We start from the raw sequence: 18515 nt of genomic DNA, 5'->3' as shown, positions 1-18515 counted from the left end.
GCTCTCAGGAGTTGGCGAGGCTTATGTGAGCGAACGAGCGCTGCTGTGCGCGCGCTACACAGACGGAGCAGAATAGAATAATAACGCAAGAATTCAGAATAAAATATACATTCTGCCAAAATATTTGTTGATGGACATTTAATGTGACACGTAGAATTTTAATCCTACATATAAGTGTATTTTTATGATAGCAGTAACTGTAAATCAAATGTAAGGTGGCAAATAGAGCCATGCTAGCTCAAATCAGTTAAATGTGTGTTCCTCTTATCAGTTAAAACGTAGTCTGATTTCTATTATTTATTTTCATTTTTAATTCAGTGATTTTAACTTAGTGTTTTTAATGCTTTAAAGAGCAATTTTAGATTGTAATGTTCTAATAATCATAAAAGCTGTTATAAAACCAGAGAGAAAGGCTGCATTGCTAGAAACTGTTGATTAACTGAATGCACAAGTAACAACTATGTTAAAATGTTTTCATATATCTTAAAAAAAGGTCATTACATTTTTGGCACAATACATTAAATACAGTTGGTTGAAGCCTATTTTTATACTTATTTGATTATTTAAGGTGTATTTTCTGTATACTTTTATTTTTGGACTAATAATAAAGTCAACTAATTGTATGTGAGAGAGAGTCAGTGTTAATATTAATGCGTTCCTATTGGTCCGTGTTAGAGGAGCTCAGCTTAGCCTGACAGTTATCCTGCTCCTGACCAGGTTAGTTTCTCAGCATAAGTTGCCACAGTGACTGAGCTTGAGATATGGTAATTTTGCTTTCAGAAACCAAATCAAGTGAAAATAAGTCAGAATTACTGAAATAAGCCTGGCTTATTGGGTAAACTAGTTTTATGAAACAGCCCCCAGGAGTCATTAGTTTTAATAGCAGATTGTACATCTCATTCTGCTCTCTGTTTTTTCTAGGGTGACCCGGGCGATAGGGGCAGTCCAGGAGACAAGGTAAGAGAGTTTACTGTGGGACATCACGCTCAATTTTTTGGAGACTATTAACATGACCACAAGACATGAAATACAAAACATATTTAGCACAACAAACATTTTTAAAAACGTTGTCAAAAATCAGCTTTGTTTCAGTGACAGATTCTGACAGGAAGTTGTATTAGCTTGAAGATTAAGGAACTGCACTACTTAAAGCAAAGGCTGAAGGATCAGTTTTATATTTGGGTGGTATTCTTTCAGCACCTCACGATTCGATTAAATTTTGATTCAGGAAATCATGATGCGATTACTAAACAATATTCGATGCATAAATTTTTCAGCAGTGCCTTTTAGCTGCAGATCTTTTTGTAAATAAATCATGCATTAGACCTAGAGCCTTTCTGACATATGTGGAAGCTTTGGGTTGCTCAAGCCAAGGCTTCTCTGTTAGAACTGACAGACGTGAACAGGCTGTTGTTCCTCCAGCTCCAGATGGACACATGAAGTATTTTTTTTTAGTGTCATGTTTCTGAAATTTGAGTGTGGCATATTTTTTACAACACTTGTTTAACAGAAAGAAAATAAAAACTGAAAAAAAGCTCAATTAAAATTCTTATTATGATTATTGTTCATTTTTATAATTTGTTCATTGAAAGTATTCTAGGAATAATTTTTTTCCCTAGCCCTAATAGCTGTGATCAGTATCTAGCTTAATCAACGTTGAGCAAAATATCGTAAAAACAGTAATAGTGTGAAATATTTTTACAATTAAAAATAACTGTTTTCTATTTTATTGAATTATAAAATGTAGTTTATACTTGTGATGGCAAAGCAGAATTTACAGCAGCCATTACTCCAGTCTTCAGTGTCACATGATCTATCAGAAATCAATCTAATAGGCTGATTTAGTGCTCAAAAATAATTCTTATTATTATGATCAATGCTGAAAACAGTTGTGCTGCTTCATATTTTTCTTGAAACTGTAATACATTGTTTCAGCATTCTTTGATGAAATAAAAATTCATAAGAACAGCGCTTATTTGTAACAAATTTTTTGTAACAATGTCAAAATCTTTACTGTCACTTTTGATCAATGTAATGCATTTTTGCTAAATAAAAGTATTAGTTAAAAAAAAAAAAATATTATTATTTCTGACCCCAAACTATTAAATAGTTCAATAGTAGTGTATATTGTAAGTCTTATAAGTACCAAGTACCTTTACTTTGTTTTTGAATGAAGCATCTATAAAGTAAGCAGCTTCCTTAAATATCTCTTCAAAAGCAGATGTTAGCATCCCTGCAAAAATCATTCTATTTTAGAGTGCAGCAATGACAGTATTTTGAAAGTGAGTGTCATATAGCGGTAGACAGCTGAAAAATGGCTGAAGTGGTACAACTGGCTGCAGTAATCAGTGTAAAGTATACATATAACTGCTTAGTCATGGATCTCTCTATACTGCAGAAGCTGTGACACACTTCATTATGTCAGGTTTTACCTCTTGGGGTTTTAAATAGCAGGTCTCACCAGCGCTGCAATTATTTGTTATTGGCTGTCTGTGTGACTGTTTAATCTTTGTTTAACATTTGTGCTACAGAATTGAAACAAGGCTTTGTTTCTTAGTGGGAGGAAATGAGAAAACAAGATCTCACTGATGTCTCGAGGAATATTGTAAACCATGTTGTGGCTTTCTTCTTCCTGTCAGAGAGACGTATAGCCAATTATTTTATATCTGACTCTTGTATACTTGTACCAGACCTCATCTAATTTATCATTTTGATCTCTGTTCCTTTCATAATCATTGTGTAGGTTTCTTCATTGATTTTATTACATTAATTAAGCTGATGACTGCTGCTTTTGGCATGTGTATGTGTGATGCTGTTAGAAAGGTGTTATTAATGACAAAGATTGGATCTGTCAGTCAACACATTCTCATTATTATTCATTTAAGTTGGTGACGACCCAATGCTGAGAAAAGTGTAATTGACTTTGACAGTGATGTTGAGTGTTTTTTGTGTATGTGTGTGTCACAGACTAGTTAATATTGATAATTTCTGTATATGTGCGCATGCATGTGCAGGGAGAAAGAGGAGCGGTTGGTTTGGATGGACGACCCGGTCAGGATGGGAAACCTGGGCCGTCTGGAACTCCTGGATTACGGGTCAGATCACTTCAATCTGTGCATCAGCTTCATATTCAAAGGATCTAATCAATCTGAATCCTGCTGTAAATATTTTTGGTTTTGTAGGGTGACCCAGGAAAACAAGGGGATCCAGGAAGAGATGTGAGTACTCCTGTCTCACCGTATGTCAAATATTTTGTTTGTTGCATCATGACGTTGCCACAGTTTGCTGCAACAAATCAATCCAGTTTTTAATCTGTTTAACATTTAATTGTTCACTAGGGCTTGGCGGGACTAAGAGGGCCTCAGGGGCTTCCAGGACCACTTGGGCCCCCAGGAGCTAATGGCACACCTGTGAGTAATAACACAGCTTAATCTGTGGAAATCATTTCTCCATACAAATTCACATACTGGAGCAGAAGCACATGTTATCACATCAGTATAATGTTATGCTTTATTTCAGGGTAAAGCAGGGGAGGATGGGAAACCAGGACTGTCTGGAAAACCTGTAAGTACTGATATAATCTTAATGAAAACCCAACATCCTTTCATAAACCTTTGTTGATATACTGTATATCAGTAGCATGTGTTAATTTCCAAGCCAGTACTTAAATCCTGAGGCTTTTCTTTTGTTATCAAGGCTCAATCTGGAATGCAGCACGCAAACTCATTCCAGTTTAGTAACCACACCACAGCCCTTGTCCTCCATAAATGAGACGATTAAGCCATCCTGCAGATAATAAATCACCCTCTTAGCAGCCTAATGAGCTTTCAGTGGGAGGTAACTCTGCCTAATAAATGCTTTATAGTTTAAACATGTGAGGAGTTTCAGTCAGCCGTGTACAAATGTTCGGTTAACCTGTCTCAGATAGATTAAGCCGCTGGAGCTGAGCTTACGCAAAATGCACTCGTCCTGCAGTTTCTTCTGATTTACTGATCACAACCCTGAACCAGCTGTGGTAATTGCAGGAGCTATATCGGGCTGGATGGCACCCGTCGTATGTCTGTAATATGAGGCTGCGTGTTGCACGAAGCGTTTAGAAGAGAAATTACTGCTTGAATGGGTCGCACAAAATTACAAGAGTTCTCATACCAAAACAGGAAGAGCTGATTACAGGAAGTCTTGATTACAGAAATTATGAAAACGCGCCTCGCACTCATCCAGATGTCTGTGTTTAATGCCTCGTTTTCTATCAAACTTTTTCAGGGCGAGGATGGCGTGCCAGGAGAAGATGGTCGAAAGGTAATAAAACACCTATTGCTGAAAGCTTGTGTATGATTGCATTGTCATTTTTGATAATTAGCCTCTGATCGAATCTGGTTATGCCTTCTTTGCAGGGCGATAAAGGAGAATCGGGGCCTGCTGGAAGAGATGTGAGTCTCTTGTCTTTATCTTCCTGATCATCCTGTTCTCACTCTCTTCCTGCCTTTCACAACACAAGGCAATTCCATCACAGCTTATCATACTGCACTCTGCACTATGTAACACTTTCAAAATATACATTTAAAGGCTTCTCTGACAGCTATGTTGTGGAAAATGTTATTATTACCATTATGTGGATCTCATTCACTATGTGGCATCAAAGGTAAGCATGTAGCAGGTTTGTAAAGGCTGTTCTTGTTTCTAAGTGCCACCTGATAATGTTTCTTTTTGTACTCCTTGTCGGTACCTGCTATTTTCTTCCTGCGTTTTGTGGCCACATGACGCAATGTACTCAGATTTTGTTGTTTTCTGTGATTCAGTCCATGTCATTATGCTTCCATACTCTTTGCTCTTTTTACTCGCTTTTTGCTATTTGTCTGTCTCGCACAGCTAATTTTCCCATCAGCACAAATCATATTTGTTGATAAATGGATGTTTTCAATCATAGAAACACACTTGCAAACATATACACACACACACTCTCACACACATTTTAAATGCGTGGATGCTCTTCTTCCTGTGCTTGATGCTGAGTGCAGTCAGTAATTATGAGTCAGCAGCCTTATGGGAGAAACTCTTCACTGATGAGTTTATTTGATGTGCAAATTTATGCCCATTAATTAAGAAATTAATTTGTATCATGGTTATTTCTCTCATCTCCCTCTCTTTCTCTCTGTTTCTCTCTCCTCAGGGTCGAGATGGGTTGAAAGGTGATCAGGGCATTGCAGGACCTATTGGCCTTCAAGGTCTCATTGGACCCCCTGGAGTTCCTGGAAATGTCGGACCACCAGGACCTGTGCGTTTGTGTTTGTGCATATGTTTGATTTTAAATAGACTGCTACTCTATTAATCACATGCAAATTCTGGAGGATGCTAAATTTATGCAAAAAGCTGTACATGTCCATCTTGTTATTTTTTTTCAGGTGGTATATGCTAAAGGGGAGCCAGCAACACCTATTCCAGGCCCCCAGGGCCCTCCAGGAGCCCCTGTAAGTAATATCTACCACTGCTGGCTCCACAACAGTAAAAGTCAGTTGTCAAAGACTATATATTTTTGCTTTTTAGAAAAAATCAACAGCTACATTTTCTCCCGAAATTGTGAAAATCTTGTTTAGTTAAGCCCAAGTACATACATTTAATCGCTGTTTGAATTAAATACAAACAAAATGAGTGCAGCTATGAATTGTGACTTTCATTTGCATTGCATTTTATCAATCAGGGAGTACCTGGAATTCCAGGAGATGCTGGACAAAGAGTAAGTTAGTCTGTGTGTGTGCAAGTAAATATGTTGCTCTGTTGTGTATCATGATGCAAGTTATAATAATGTGACCTTTGTAGGGGGAGAGAGGTCTGCCAGGCTTGAAAGGAGATGTGGTGAGTGTGTTTTACGAATGGGTATTTTAGTGGTCACTGCTCTTAGAGCTGTCATAAGGCAGTTCTCTCAGCATACCTGACTGTAATAATTCAACTTTCGATTGACAGGGTGATCCAGGAGAGGATGGCAGACCAGGAACTGTAGTGGTAAGGAAAACGCTCACATATCCAGAGTCACACATACATGGCTGGCAAGATGACTAATGTTGTTTTCCCCCTGTTTTGTCATAGGATGTGAAGAGAGCTTTGTCAGAATTTGGCATTGAGGTACTGACAAATTTATCAAAATGATTGACAGAGTTTGTATGTAGATGTACATGTCACCCTCTCCCCTGTTCTTTGCATACACTTTCCATTGCAGGTCAGAGAACTGAAACTATTAGTTGATGACAGAAGCAATCTGGTATCAAAGTTCAACGAATTGACGGAGGGAAAGAGGGGAGAAAAGGGAGATGTCGGATCCAAAGGCCCTCCAGGAGCAGATGTGAGTTAAAATCTTGCATATGTGCAACAGAGAGGTTTCTGGTAGCTTAATAGTTGGATGAGTTGTGTGTCATGGTACCTTTTGCAATGAAAATCGTGCAAAACTCATTGGGCACTGACCATGGTGCTGAAACGTATTTCTGGTTAGAAAACATCAAGCAACTCTATATTTCATTCCTGTCTCCTCCTCTCCTCTTCTATCTTTTTAAAACCTTGTTCTCTCTTCCTTGCATACTGGCTTTCAGGGTGCAAGGGGTTTTCCGGGTGAACGAGGTGTCAAAGGAGAGCTGGGTGAGAAAGGGCCTCCTGGCTCACAGGGTCCTCCAGGCAGGGCAATTGGAGAAAGAGGCCCAGAGGGTCCACCAGGACAGGCAGGTGAACCCGGAAAGCCAGGTATCCCAGGAGTACCAGGACGAGCCGGTGAACTTGGAGAAGCTGGCAGACCTGGGGACAAGGTAAAGAGAAAAAGAACATTGGTATTTTGTTACTATAGCTGTTTTACATCTTTTAGGAGATAAGGAGTTGATTAAATAAAACTCTTGATATAAAGATATTGTAGAAATGAGATTAAAATTTGTCTTTGTTACAGGGGCAAAAAGGGGAGAAAGGGGACAGAGGGCTAGCTGTAAGTACATTACTATAATTCATGCATGCTCATGCAAGATCCAAAATTAACTTTGCCTCACTTGCTAATGGAAGTTGAATTAAAAAATTGCTCCAGTAAAAATAAATAAACACATTTATTTTGCTGGTGCATTTTCTTTCATAATATATGTATAAAGTAGGGCCGGGACTCGATTAAAAAAATTTATCTAATTAATTAGAGGCTTTGTAATTAATTAATCAAAATTAATCGCATTTTAATCGCATATAAATATTTGACCTGAGAACAGTGAGAAGTAAGTTTTTTTTATATGGATTTTTAAATTTCCCATCCACAGGGCCAACCAAAGCGGTCTCATCAGCTTCTTTGTCCATGTTCACTGTGGTTTGTTTTTGGCTGTTTCTCAATATGCATTCTTCAGCGATCTTGCGTCCTTGTGTTCTCGTTCTACGTCATCATTAACCGTCAAAGTTCAGTTCCGATTCTCAAGAACGCAAGTACAGAGGATGCATGAAAGTGCCCGGATATGTTCTTGAAACTGAGGATGCATCGAGTGCAGACTTGAGAGAATCAGCCTTTAGAAATCCCAGAAAACGCTGTGGGTGGCCGGTGTACGGAAGCCTGTAAGCTTTAAAGTCGCTCTCACAAATACTTAACGGCTCTTCAAGTTGAAAGTAAATATTAATCGTTTTGTTTTGGTTCATTTTAATAAAGTTATAAGACCCGGAGAAAGTCTGCATTTTTATTGGCATATTAAAATGAATCTTAACAGTAAAACATATAACGCTGTAAAATAAAACAATACAATTATATGAAAGTAATATCTATAATAGTATGAAATGTTTTAATAAGTTATGACATTTTGTAATATTTATTGTTCATTGGTCGCTGCTTATGCTGAGACTATGCGTCAGTTAAGCAAGAACGCAGTACATCTCAGTTCTCATAAGTGTGTGTTCTGTGTTCTCGCGTCCTTCCGAGTTCGTTCTTCCAAGGAAGCTTGGCAAGACCGGTCTCCACGAGAACGCAAGTCCGTTCTTTCCGTTCTTGGAATTCTGAACGCTAGTTGGTGCTCCAGTATAATCGGTCCGCCGAAACTCATCCAGTGAGAAACGTTCCGCGGTGCAAAAATAAGTGCGATTAAAATGCGTTAAAAAAATTTAACGCGTTATTTTTGTGTAATTAATTAATCTAAATTAACGCGTTAAAGTCCCGGCCCTAGTATAAAGTGTAATTTCCAACCAGAGAATTTTTCTCGCATATGGTGCTTGGTGTGTTTTCAAACCCTACTTTCTTGTTTTCATATGGAATAAATCTTCTCTTGTTTTTAGGGTCCGGCTGGATTACCTGGCCTAGGGGGGCCTCCAGGACCAAAGGTAAAACAAAATAAAGCTCACATTTGTAGTGCACTAAGGAAAATTGAGAATTGAATGTTGTCAATTTTATGTATACTAACATTTTGAGCATTTTTTTCTTTGTTGAGGGGGATTCTGTCTCCGCTCAGAATGGTTTGCCTGGTCCAAGGGGTCTTCCAGGCCCCCAAGGTATAAGAGGAGAGGCTGGTCCAGTAGGACCTCCTGGACCTACAGGAGAGAGGGTGAGGGTTCTGAAACATTTATCAGAGTCCTTAAAAAGCCTTAAGAAGTCTTAGATTTAGTTGTATTAAATTTAAGGCTATAAAAATCTTAAATGTTACAAAAAATTTTTAATTATGATTTCAAGAAGTCTTAAATTTGGGGATGGAAAGACAAGAATAATGATATAGCTTGCAATATAAGAATTCAAATTAGCTTAATGTGACAATTAAACTTCAAAAGACTGCAATTTAATTGAAGAAATTTGAGCACTGTATCTTTCAAAGTCAGGTGTTGCTGCTTTATGTACTGCGATTACCAGGGAAACTGCTATATTTCTGTCTTCCGAAAGTGCCTCCTACTGGCAGAGAATGAATGTGCATTTTTAAAAAGCCAGCCTGCTGTTTTTGTTCTGACCAAAGCGAATCACCAATATTTTGTATTACACGCAGAGTTGTAAATGTTAACTGGTGGAGATAAGATATATTTGTTATTAAATTAATATAATAATTGATACATAATAATTGTTTGAATTAATATAATAATTGATACCTTTGACTTTTGAATCCCTTTCTGAATGGTTTAAAGGCTAAAATGTGAAGTTTATCATTTTATAAAACTTTGTTTTTGTGAAAACCTTTATCTGAACTGTAGATCATGCTTTTTACAGTCATTTTACGGTTTAACATGTTACCATAGACATTGCCCTACCCTGCTCATATGGTAATCATTTTATTTGTGTAGGTCTTAAAAAGTCTTAAATTTGATTTAAATAATCCTGCAGATACACTGTTTATATGTGTGGCAGCATGCTACCTTATAATTTTGTGACCTTAGTTGATGATCTGATCTGTGCTGTGTTCCTCTCACAGGGGTACACAGGTCCTCGTGGGGAGAAGGGAGACAGAGGAGCCAGTGGAGAAAGTGGAAAAGATGGCTCCCCAGTGAGTATACCCTTTTACTGGTCTAAACTGACAATAGAACTTAGTCTCCATTTATTTAATTTTACAATAAAACTGTGGTACTTTTATCTTAGGGAAGTCCAGGAGAGCCAGGAAAACCAGGGCCGGATGGGAAGCCGGTGAGAAACAAATTCCAGTGGCTATGTTGCCAGTTTATTATTAAAATGAATTTTAATTACTCTGTGTCTAATTAATGTTGATGTTATTGTTTGATGTGTGCTAAGGCAAGCATCATTATTAATTTTGCTCATACCTATTAGATAGATACACTAAGTATTAAACTTTGGTGTGTAACTTATCCCGCACCATTTGTAGATAGAGTGGCTTGTTGTGGAGAATTGTGCTGTTACTTTTTTAAGTGATGTGACAGTTTTTGTCTGGTGGATGATAAAACAGGCAAAAAAAAAGTCACACAAACTGAAACTGTAAATGATACTTAGGGACCTGATACTTATCTGTGAACCAGAATGTCCTTAGCACAGGCAGGAATCACCTTCCGATGATGCCTAATGCATTGCTATGATATAACAGTCATGCACATTGGTCTACTCTAATTTCGACAAACCACAGTAAGATGACCAGAGAACGGTGAGTCCCACAAATCTCACTGTCATTTCAGAGCCTGGTAATGTTTTGTGAATTCTGCAGAACTTTAAAACCAGATTAAAGTTTCAGTTCAGATTGCTTTTCATCACTTACTGTGATAGATAAATCATGTATATAGCATTTTAGTAGCCATACAGTATGAAAACATGCTGTCACTCATGAAATGGAGATGAAAATAGAGTCTAGAATTAGTGGGGAAGAGGAGAGTTTTGACTCTCACTCACATATTTATTCTCCTCTGGAGCAGGGTTTGAAGGGACCGGCCGGTCCACCAGGCCTACCTGTGAGTAACATCATCCCAACACGGCAGCCTCTCTTGGGCTTGCTGTTGTAGGAAAGACTGGGGTTTTGATGCGAGTACTAGGCCTTGCTGTGAGCACTAGCTGACTTCTTTTGCCTGAGGCTCCATAGATAAACAACACAGAAGTAGCAATGCAGCACTGCTTCTATCCGTTAACCACTCTGTCTCCTCTTTTCCTCCTCCACTCCTTTTTGTAATCCCACTCCCTTCAACTTCTAATTCCACTCCACTTGAAATTTGGACCATCACACCTCTGCTCTCTCTACACTTCCTGTCCCTCCATCCCTTCCTTCCTCTCTCTAGGGCTTTCCTGGGTTCCCAGGAGTGCTGGGCAGACCGGTAGGTTTTCTGTGGCTGAGATTGTAGGCTGCTTTGCTAACATTGGGAAGGGGGCCGTCCTTGTCTCTGTAGTTTGTTTGTGTGTATTTGTGCATTTGTGTATGTCTGTTAGATATTTGAGTGAGTTTGGAAGTATATAGTATGTTTTATGTCTCTGTAAGCAATGTGAATGTTTGTAAGATTTATACACTACCATTCAAAAGTTTGGGGTCAGTAAGGTTGTGATTTGTTTTGTTTTGTTTTTTGAAAGAAAAAAGTAATACTTTTATTTAGCAAGGATGTATTAAGTTGTACAAAAGTGACAATAAATACATTTAATATATTCCAAAATATTTCTATTCAAATAAATTATCTAATATTCATCAGAGCACAACAGTTTTTACCATTGATAATAATACGAAATGTTTCTTGAGCACCAAATCAGCATATTAGAATGATTTCTGAAGGATCATGTGACACTGAAGACTGCAAAATTCAGGTTTACCATCACAGGAATAAATTACATTTTCAAATACAGTAAAATAGAAACAATTTAAACTATTTTAAATTATAATAATATTCATAATATTACTGTATTTTTGATCAAATAAATTCAGCCTTGGTGTGCATAAGAGAATTCTTGAAAAAATATTTTACAAATCTTACCGAACCTAAACTTTTGAAGTTGTATATGTGTCCAGTGTTTGTACAGTTTGTCAAAAGTAAAGTATACAGTATGTCTGTCCGTTCAGAGCTTGTGTGTGCTGTTTACATGTTTATGTGTGTATCTGTGTTCTTCATAATTGTATCAGCCTGCTATTCATACCAAATGTGTATTTTGCACAGGGGAATCCAGGAGAACCAGGAATAAGAGGACCAACTGTAAGTATATTTGGTTTAATGAACATACTCAAATAAAAAATCCTTTTTCTAACCTTTGGTTTGATATTTCAGGGACCGATGGGCGGAAATGGACCCCCAGGGGCTCCTGGTGTGAAGGTTAATGTTGCATTATTTGACATGGACCCTATAATTTTATTAATTAGTAGTCATTTTAAATCAACCATAATAGCATGAAAGTTATTTTGTCCCTATTTGTGTCCTGATTTCCTCAGCTTTGGCATTGAAGATGCAAATAACACATACAATTTGTGTGTATATGTTCACATGTTTGTGTGTCATGTTTAGGGTGACCAAGGAGAGCCAGGCATTGGAGTTCAAGTAAGTTTTCCTGCTGAGTAGCGATGGACACTTTGCTTCAGACAATTTGATACACAGCAATGTGTTTTTGGAGTTACATAACTAACCCAGCAGAGTTTACTCACTCTTCAATCTTTCCTCTTCATTCTTCAAGGGCCCTCCTGGATCTCAGGGCAACAGAGGGTTACCTGGACCTCCAGGCACTCCAGGAGCAATAGTAAGATAAAACCTCAATATTGGAATCATTCCAACAACTCAGAGGAGTTTGACCTCTGTCTCTCCACAGAGGTCATTAGACAATCTCTGCAGCTTCAGCTTAGAGCCTCTTCACATGCTCTGTTTCTCTGTGCCTTATTTATCCTTGACTCTTTTAGTCTTCAGTTTGCCCTTACATTTCAGAAAGCAAAATGTTTTTCCTCCTTGTTTAGACCTATTTCAGCACTTTAATATCAGTGTACTGTTGATGTTCAATAGATCCTGTGTGTTTTATATATACATATTGTTCTAGATAAGGGTGATTTATATTTGTCTGAGTAGGGATGAATGCAGCACTTTCTAATGTTTGCAGGGACCACAAGGACCTCCAGGGCTTCCAGGACAAGTGGTGAGTAAATAAACATACCAGAACAATATATATTACAGAGCATTTCAAATTGTGAAAATTCCTCTGTTACAATTTTCCCTCTTCAACTAATTGGTCAAATGGAGAAGGTGAGGCAATGCGTGGTTGAATGTTCGATCAACAAAAGGCAAAAAGTGTTAGCTGTGTAAGAGCACTTGGCTTTGGATTGGAAAAGCAATATAGCTGTTTCACAGAGCAGTCAGAACTGCTTCTATGAGGTGCGAGAAAGATTGAAACTGAACCGCAATTCACTTTCTCGGATGGACACATTTGGTCTCGGTCGCGTTTGGTGCTGTTTCAGGCACAATCCAATTATGATATTGTGATGCATGTATCGCTTGGAAGTGTATTATATTTTGTGATACTTTGCAATATGACCTAGTTTATATGAAGTGCCTCTCTGTTCTCCTGTTCTTTTGCTAATACACATACATAAACATTTAATAAGCTATATATTTACACACACACACACACACACACAAATATACATACTTATAAATAAAATAAAAAAAATATATATATAGAATAGTATAGACGCCTTTGAGTTATGATGTTGGAGAAGGCTCTTGAGATACCATGGACAGCAAGGGTTTCCAATAGAGTGGTTCTGAAGCGTATCAAACCAGAGATGTCATTGGAAGGCAAAATTACAAAACTGCGTCTTACCTTTTTCAGCCATGTGATGCAAACAGCTTCACTAGAACATGAAATGATACTTGGTATAGTTAGCGGAAAAAGGAAAAGAGGCCGCTAAAAAACACGTTGGCTTGATATCGTTAGAAGTGACACAGACTTGGGCATTGAACAGCTGAAAAAGAAAGTAGAAGATCGGAAAGCATGGCGAGAGTTGGCCCATTGGGTCGTTATATACAGTTGTGGTCAGAATTATTGGAACCCTTGGTAAATATGATCAAAGAAGACTGTGAAAATTAACCTGCTTTGTTAATCCTTTTGATCTTTTATTTAAAAAATTCACAAAAAGCTAACCTTTCATTGGATAATAAGAATTTAAAATGGGGGGAAATATCATTATGAAATAAATGTTTTTCTCAAACACACGTTGGACACAATTATTGGCACCCCTAGAAATTCTTAAGAGTAAAATATCTCTGAAGTATACTCCCATTCATATTTACAATTTTGAGCACTCTAGGGTGATTATGAACATGAAATTATCCAGCCATGGCTTCCTGTTTCACAGAAATATAAATAGGAGGGAAAACAAAGCCCAAATTCCCTTAATCATCCATCACAATGAGAAAAAACAAAGAATATATTTCTGATGTGCAGCAAAAGATAATTGAGCTTCACAAATTAGTGAAGTGGCTTTAAGAAAAGAGCTAGAGCAGTGAAAATCCCCATTTCCACCATCAGGGCAATAATTAAGAATTTCCAATCAACAGAAAATGTAATGAAACTGCCTGGAAGAGGACGTGTGTCTATATCGTCCTAATGCACGGTGAGAAGGAGAGTTTGAGTGGCTAAAGACTCTTCAAGGATCACAGCTGGAGAATTGCAGAAAATAGTTGAGTCTCGGGGTCAGAAAACCTAAAAAAAAATTGTCAAACAGCCCCTACATCACCACATGTTGTTTGGGAGGATTTCAAGAAAAATTCTCCTAGCTCATCCAAAAACAAACTCCAGCATATTCAGTTATCAGACAGGACTGGCACTTCAAATGGGACTGGCTTCTATGGTCAGATGAAACTAAAAAATGAGCTTTTTAGCAGCAAACACTCAAGATGGGTTTGGTGAACACAGGGATAAAAAGTACCCCATGTGTACAATGAAATATACTGCTGTATTTGTGATGTTGTGGGCCTATATTTCTGCTGGAGGTCCTGGACATCTTGTTCAGACACATGGCATCATGGATTCTATCAAATACCAACAGATAAAAAATCAATAAGTGACTGATTCTATTAGAAATCTTATAATGGGCCATGTTTGGATCTTCCAACCGTACAATAATCAAAACACAAACCTCAAAAACAACACAAAAATGGGTCACTGAGCACAAAACCAAGCTTCTGCTGGCCATTCCAGTCCTCTGACCTGAACCCTGTAGAAAATGAGTGAGGTGAACTGAAGAGAAGAAGCACTAACATGGAGCTGTGAATCTAAAGGATCTGGAGTGATTCTGGATGAAGGAATGGTCTCTGATCTCTTGTCAGGTATTCTCTAACCTCATCAGGCATTATAGGAGAAAATGTAGAGCTGTTAAACTGACAAATGGAGGTTTCAAAAAGTATTGAATAAAAAGGTGCAAATAATTGTGTCCAACGTGTGTTTGAGAAAAACATTTATTTCATAATGATATTTCCCCCCATTTTAAATTCTTATTATCCAATGAAAGGTTAGCTTTTTGTGATTTTTTTAAATAAAAGATCAAAAGGATTAACAAAGCAGGTTAATTTTCACAGTCTTCTTTGATCATATTTACCAAGGGTTCCAATAATTCTGACCACAACTTTATATCATATATATATACTGTATATACACACACACACACACACATACACATACATACATGCATACAGTATATATACACATACACGCATATCTGCTGTTTATACATTCTCTCTGAGATTTAGAGCATGCATAAGCCTACTTAAGTGTATTTTTAATTGATTAATTGCCTTAATTAACTGTGGATTATTTGTTTACCGATCTAGTTCAAAATTATAGAAAAATTGAAGATTAGCTAGCAAATATCATTGCACCACAACAGTCAGTATTCTAGTGGCAAAAATAATATTTTATGTTTATGTGATGCATTCAGTTGCTCTCAACTTTAAAACACTCAACTTACTCTTTGAAAATTTATTTTTTCAGTGATTAGAATGTGTTCACATAAACAATGTTATCAACAAATTTTCTGTTCTTAAAAGTTTGTATCAGAATATTGTTTTTTTTTACTCTTTTTTTTATAAACAGAACATAATGCTTACATATAATGTATTGATTCATATATAAACTAATGCTGGCAGCTGTTTCTAGCAACAAATGTTGACATTAGTATCTGATTCAAACAATAAGGGAAGAATTTAATTTAAAAAAACACATTTCAAGGAATACACAATATTCAGTTACTTTATCTGCAGGATTCATATATTACCTTGCACAGAAATGGATTTTGTTTGTGTTTGTGATAAGTGATACTGAAAACTGTTGTTTGCTCACTCAATGTGACTGAGGCATGGCACTTGTTTGAGTAACAAGGTTATCTTTAACATGATGGCATAAACAGGGAGAGGGGGGCAAGCCTGGGGTCCCAGGGAGAGACGGTGTTCCAGGGAAAGATGGCCTGCCAGGGTTATCTGGGAAACAGGTGAGTGATCATATGCCCTTGACGTTTACAAAGATGTGTGTTAATTTTATTATCTTCTGCACCTTTTTTCATGTTCTCTTTGCTTCTTTCTTTTCTTCACTACTTAACCGCTCTCTCTGTCTTATTATTACTCTCTGTCACTTTCTTTTAGGGTATCGCCGGACCCATCGGCCCCTCAGGATTAAAAGGAGAGCAGGGAGACAGCGGTCCACCAGGAAAGGTGCGTCCATATGTTCATCTGCATGTGTGGATTTCCACGTAATGTGTAGTTTGACTGAGCGTGTTGGGAATTAAAAGCATAGTGTCAATTTATCTCTCTCCCTTTATTTCCACTGTGTTCTGCAGTCTGTCACCGGACCCCCTGGAACGAAGGGTGAGATGGTGAGTTGTTGCCATGGTTACATCATAGCGAACACTGTGTGAAGATCAACCTGTCTCACCTGCATGACAGATAATCTCATTTGAAGCAAATGTAATGTTAGAGCAGCATATATGTGAGCTCTTCAATAGATCTTCTCTCAGTGTCGTCGTACTCAAATGCCAACTGAGGAGCAGCACACAGTATTAAAGTAAATTGCGGACAAGTGAAGAATTTAATTTGTTCAAACCAAGTAGACAGGCTCTATTTTATTTTACTTTAACCTAATATTTTATGACTGTTAAGGATAAAAAGCTTTCCTTGATCCTCAGGTATGTAGTTACATACTAAGTTTAAATATTTTTTGACTGTCTCTATGTATTTTCCATCTAGTTGCGTTAACTTCTTGGTTATTTTGTTTGCTGCCTGAATTGTTTGCCAGCACAAAGAGGTTTAATGTATTTCATAACACAAACCATGTAAAGCCAGTAATTATGATAATTTCCACAAGATACATGCAATGAGACCACCATTTTTTTTTACAAATTCACCTGCAGAAATTATGTTGGTAACAAATAACCAGAAGTTTATCGACCAACAACAGTAGGCTCACCTCAAATGCTGTATTTAGACAACATTACAAGTCAAATAACACACATTCATGTTCAGAAGAATTAATACCTCTTTAACAAAAATTCAAGCTGCCTATTTCTGCTTTGAACACCTTGGTTTATAGACTTCTAAGTGCATTACTATAAATGTCATTTTTGTTTATTGTCTGTGATAACTTACAGCATGCCACTAAGCTTTAACAATCATTTAATGTGCCTTTGTGTGTCTGATTAATAGATTTAGCTCTATGTAGCTGTACTTTAAACCTTAAAAAACTGATACAGTGAGGAAACTTTGTGCAAACTTTATGACCCTCTTTTTCAGCATTCTGCCAGCTCTCTGACACAAATCCTGTGTAATTGTGCCTTATTGTGTGAGTTTATTTAGATATTGGCACTGATGTGCTCCATATATATATATATATATATATACCACATTTATTGACAAAACTATGACAGGACAGGGACAGGGAAGTAAACTATTGTGGCCCATTGCACATTAAATGCCTCAGGCAAAATCCATCACCCGCTTTCACTTTACAGCTGAATACTTCTAGGAGTTACTAATCTGTCAAGAGATGCCATCCACAGTTTCACCAATGATGGAATCTTTATAATACCTGAAAAATACGTACAGCATGTTCTCAGAAATGTGCAGTATTTCCTGAAAAAACATGAACGGAATAAACAGAACTGAAGCACACAGGCAGTCAATGCATCCATCCATTTGGTACAGTACCAGTTCTCTTGAGGGAAATGGATGGCACTGCACTGTGCCATGACATAGATTGTAGATAATGGGCCATATATTTGTTATTTCTGACACGAATATACCACATTATTAACTCATATATACCACATTATTAACTCATATATACTCATGATTGTTTAAGGGTCCTCCTGGTCTGACATTGCCAGGTACTGCTGGAGAAAGAGGCCTTTCTGGTTCACCGGTGAGTTTGACTCATTCTGTTTATTTATTTATTTTACATTTCTGAGGTTTATATTTGTTGATCTACATGATCTGCATTAGCATATGCCCCATTATTTGTTCCCAGTATGCCGTCATTCAGTATTCAGTCGTCAGCCATCCTTCATCATTAATGTCATTTGTAAAACTAATTCTGAATTCACATTTCATACACATATTGATTGGCTGTTTTGTGTTTTAGGGTCCAAAAGGAGACAAAGGGCCAGCGGGAATCAAAGGAGAAAGAGTGAGTAGTGTTATTTTGAGAAGAGTGGCCACAAACAAGGCAATGCACAATGTGTGGAAATAGATTTTAAAGTGTTATTTTCTCACAGGGTGCTGCGGGTGATCCTGGAGATCCTGGTGAGAATGTGAGTACCAGCAGTAACTTCAGAGGCAGAACTGCCAGCACCGCCATCCGTTTCATCTCCACTATAATATATGCATCATTAAAAGACTCTTTCACATTCATTGTTCAGGGAATGAGAGGACCACCAGGGCTCAAAGGAGTCAAAGGAGAGGCAGGTGTGGGAATGCCTGGGCCTCCAGGACAACCTGGACCCATTGGCTTAAAGGTAATTGATTCATTTTATTGTTACAGAACTTTTGCTAACAGAACTCTAACCCTAAGTGTAAATTTTGGCACATTACTCATCCCACATTGTTTCTGTGACAAACATGAATGTAAAATCTAGTTTGTATATTAAATTAAAGTTTTTAAT

At 37.5% G+C, this 18515-nt stretch overlaps 1 protein-coding gene across 4 annotated transcripts in view; it reads left to right on the top strand.

Moving 5' to 3' along the window:
- LOC306878832 (uncharacterized protein) overlaps positions 1-18515 on the top strand; it is a 70219-nt gene that overhangs the window by 34735 nt on the left and 16969 nt on the right. For all 4 annotated transcript variants that reach the window (XM_079431389.1, XM_079431390.1, XM_079431391.1 and 1 more), the window contains exons 62-94: positions 922-957; positions 3015-3095; positions 3183-3218; positions 3339-3410; positions 3520-3564; positions 4264-4299; positions 4395-4430; positions 5171-5275; positions 5403-5468; positions 5699-5734; positions 5818-5853; positions 5962-6000; positions 6085-6120; positions 6215-6337; positions 6582-6791; positions 6926-6961; positions 8272-8316; positions 8424-8537; positions 9387-9458; positions 9551-9595; positions 10330-10365; positions 11548-11583; positions 11656-11700; positions 11890-11922; positions 12056-12118; positions 12470-12505; positions 15774-15854; positions 16006-16074; positions 16200-16235; positions 17717-17776; positions 17996-18040; positions 18129-18164; positions 18273-18368. In XM_079431389.1, the coding sequence (XP_079287515.1) occupies positions 922-957; positions 3015-3095; positions 3183-3218; positions 3339-3410; positions 3520-3564; positions 4264-4299; positions 4395-4430; positions 5171-5275; positions 5403-5468; positions 5699-5734; positions 5818-5853; positions 5962-6000; positions 6085-6120; positions 6215-6337; positions 6582-6791; positions 6926-6961; positions 8272-8316; positions 8424-8537; positions 9387-9458; positions 9551-9595; positions 10330-10365; positions 11548-11583; positions 11656-11700; positions 11890-11922; positions 12056-12118; positions 12470-12505; positions 15774-15854; positions 16006-16074; positions 16200-16235; positions 17717-17776; positions 17996-18040; positions 18129-18164; positions 18273-18368 (1977 nt within the window). The remainder of the gene's footprint in view (positions 1-921; positions 958-3014; positions 3096-3182; positions 3219-3338; positions 3411-3519; positions 3565-4263; positions 4300-4394; positions 4431-5170; positions 5276-5402; positions 5469-5698; positions 5735-5817; positions 5854-5961; positions 6001-6084; positions 6121-6214; positions 6338-6581; positions 6792-6925; positions 6962-8271; positions 8317-8423; positions 8538-9386; positions 9459-9550; positions 9596-10329; positions 10366-11547; positions 11584-11655; positions 11701-11889; positions 11923-12055; positions 12119-12469; positions 12506-15773; positions 15855-16005; positions 16075-16199; positions 16236-17716; positions 17777-17995; positions 18041-18128; positions 18165-18272; positions 18369-18515) is intronic.

The sequence above is a fragment of the Barbus barbus genome (genome assembly GCF_936440315.1).
Source record: "Barbus barbus genome assembly, chromosome: 13".
NCBI lineage: Eukaryota > Metazoa > Chordata > Actinopteri > Cypriniformes > Cyprinidae > Barbus > Barbus barbus.
The sequence above is the reverse complement of the archived record's forward strand: the minus strand, read 5'-3'. Positions and strand labels throughout refer to the sequence as shown.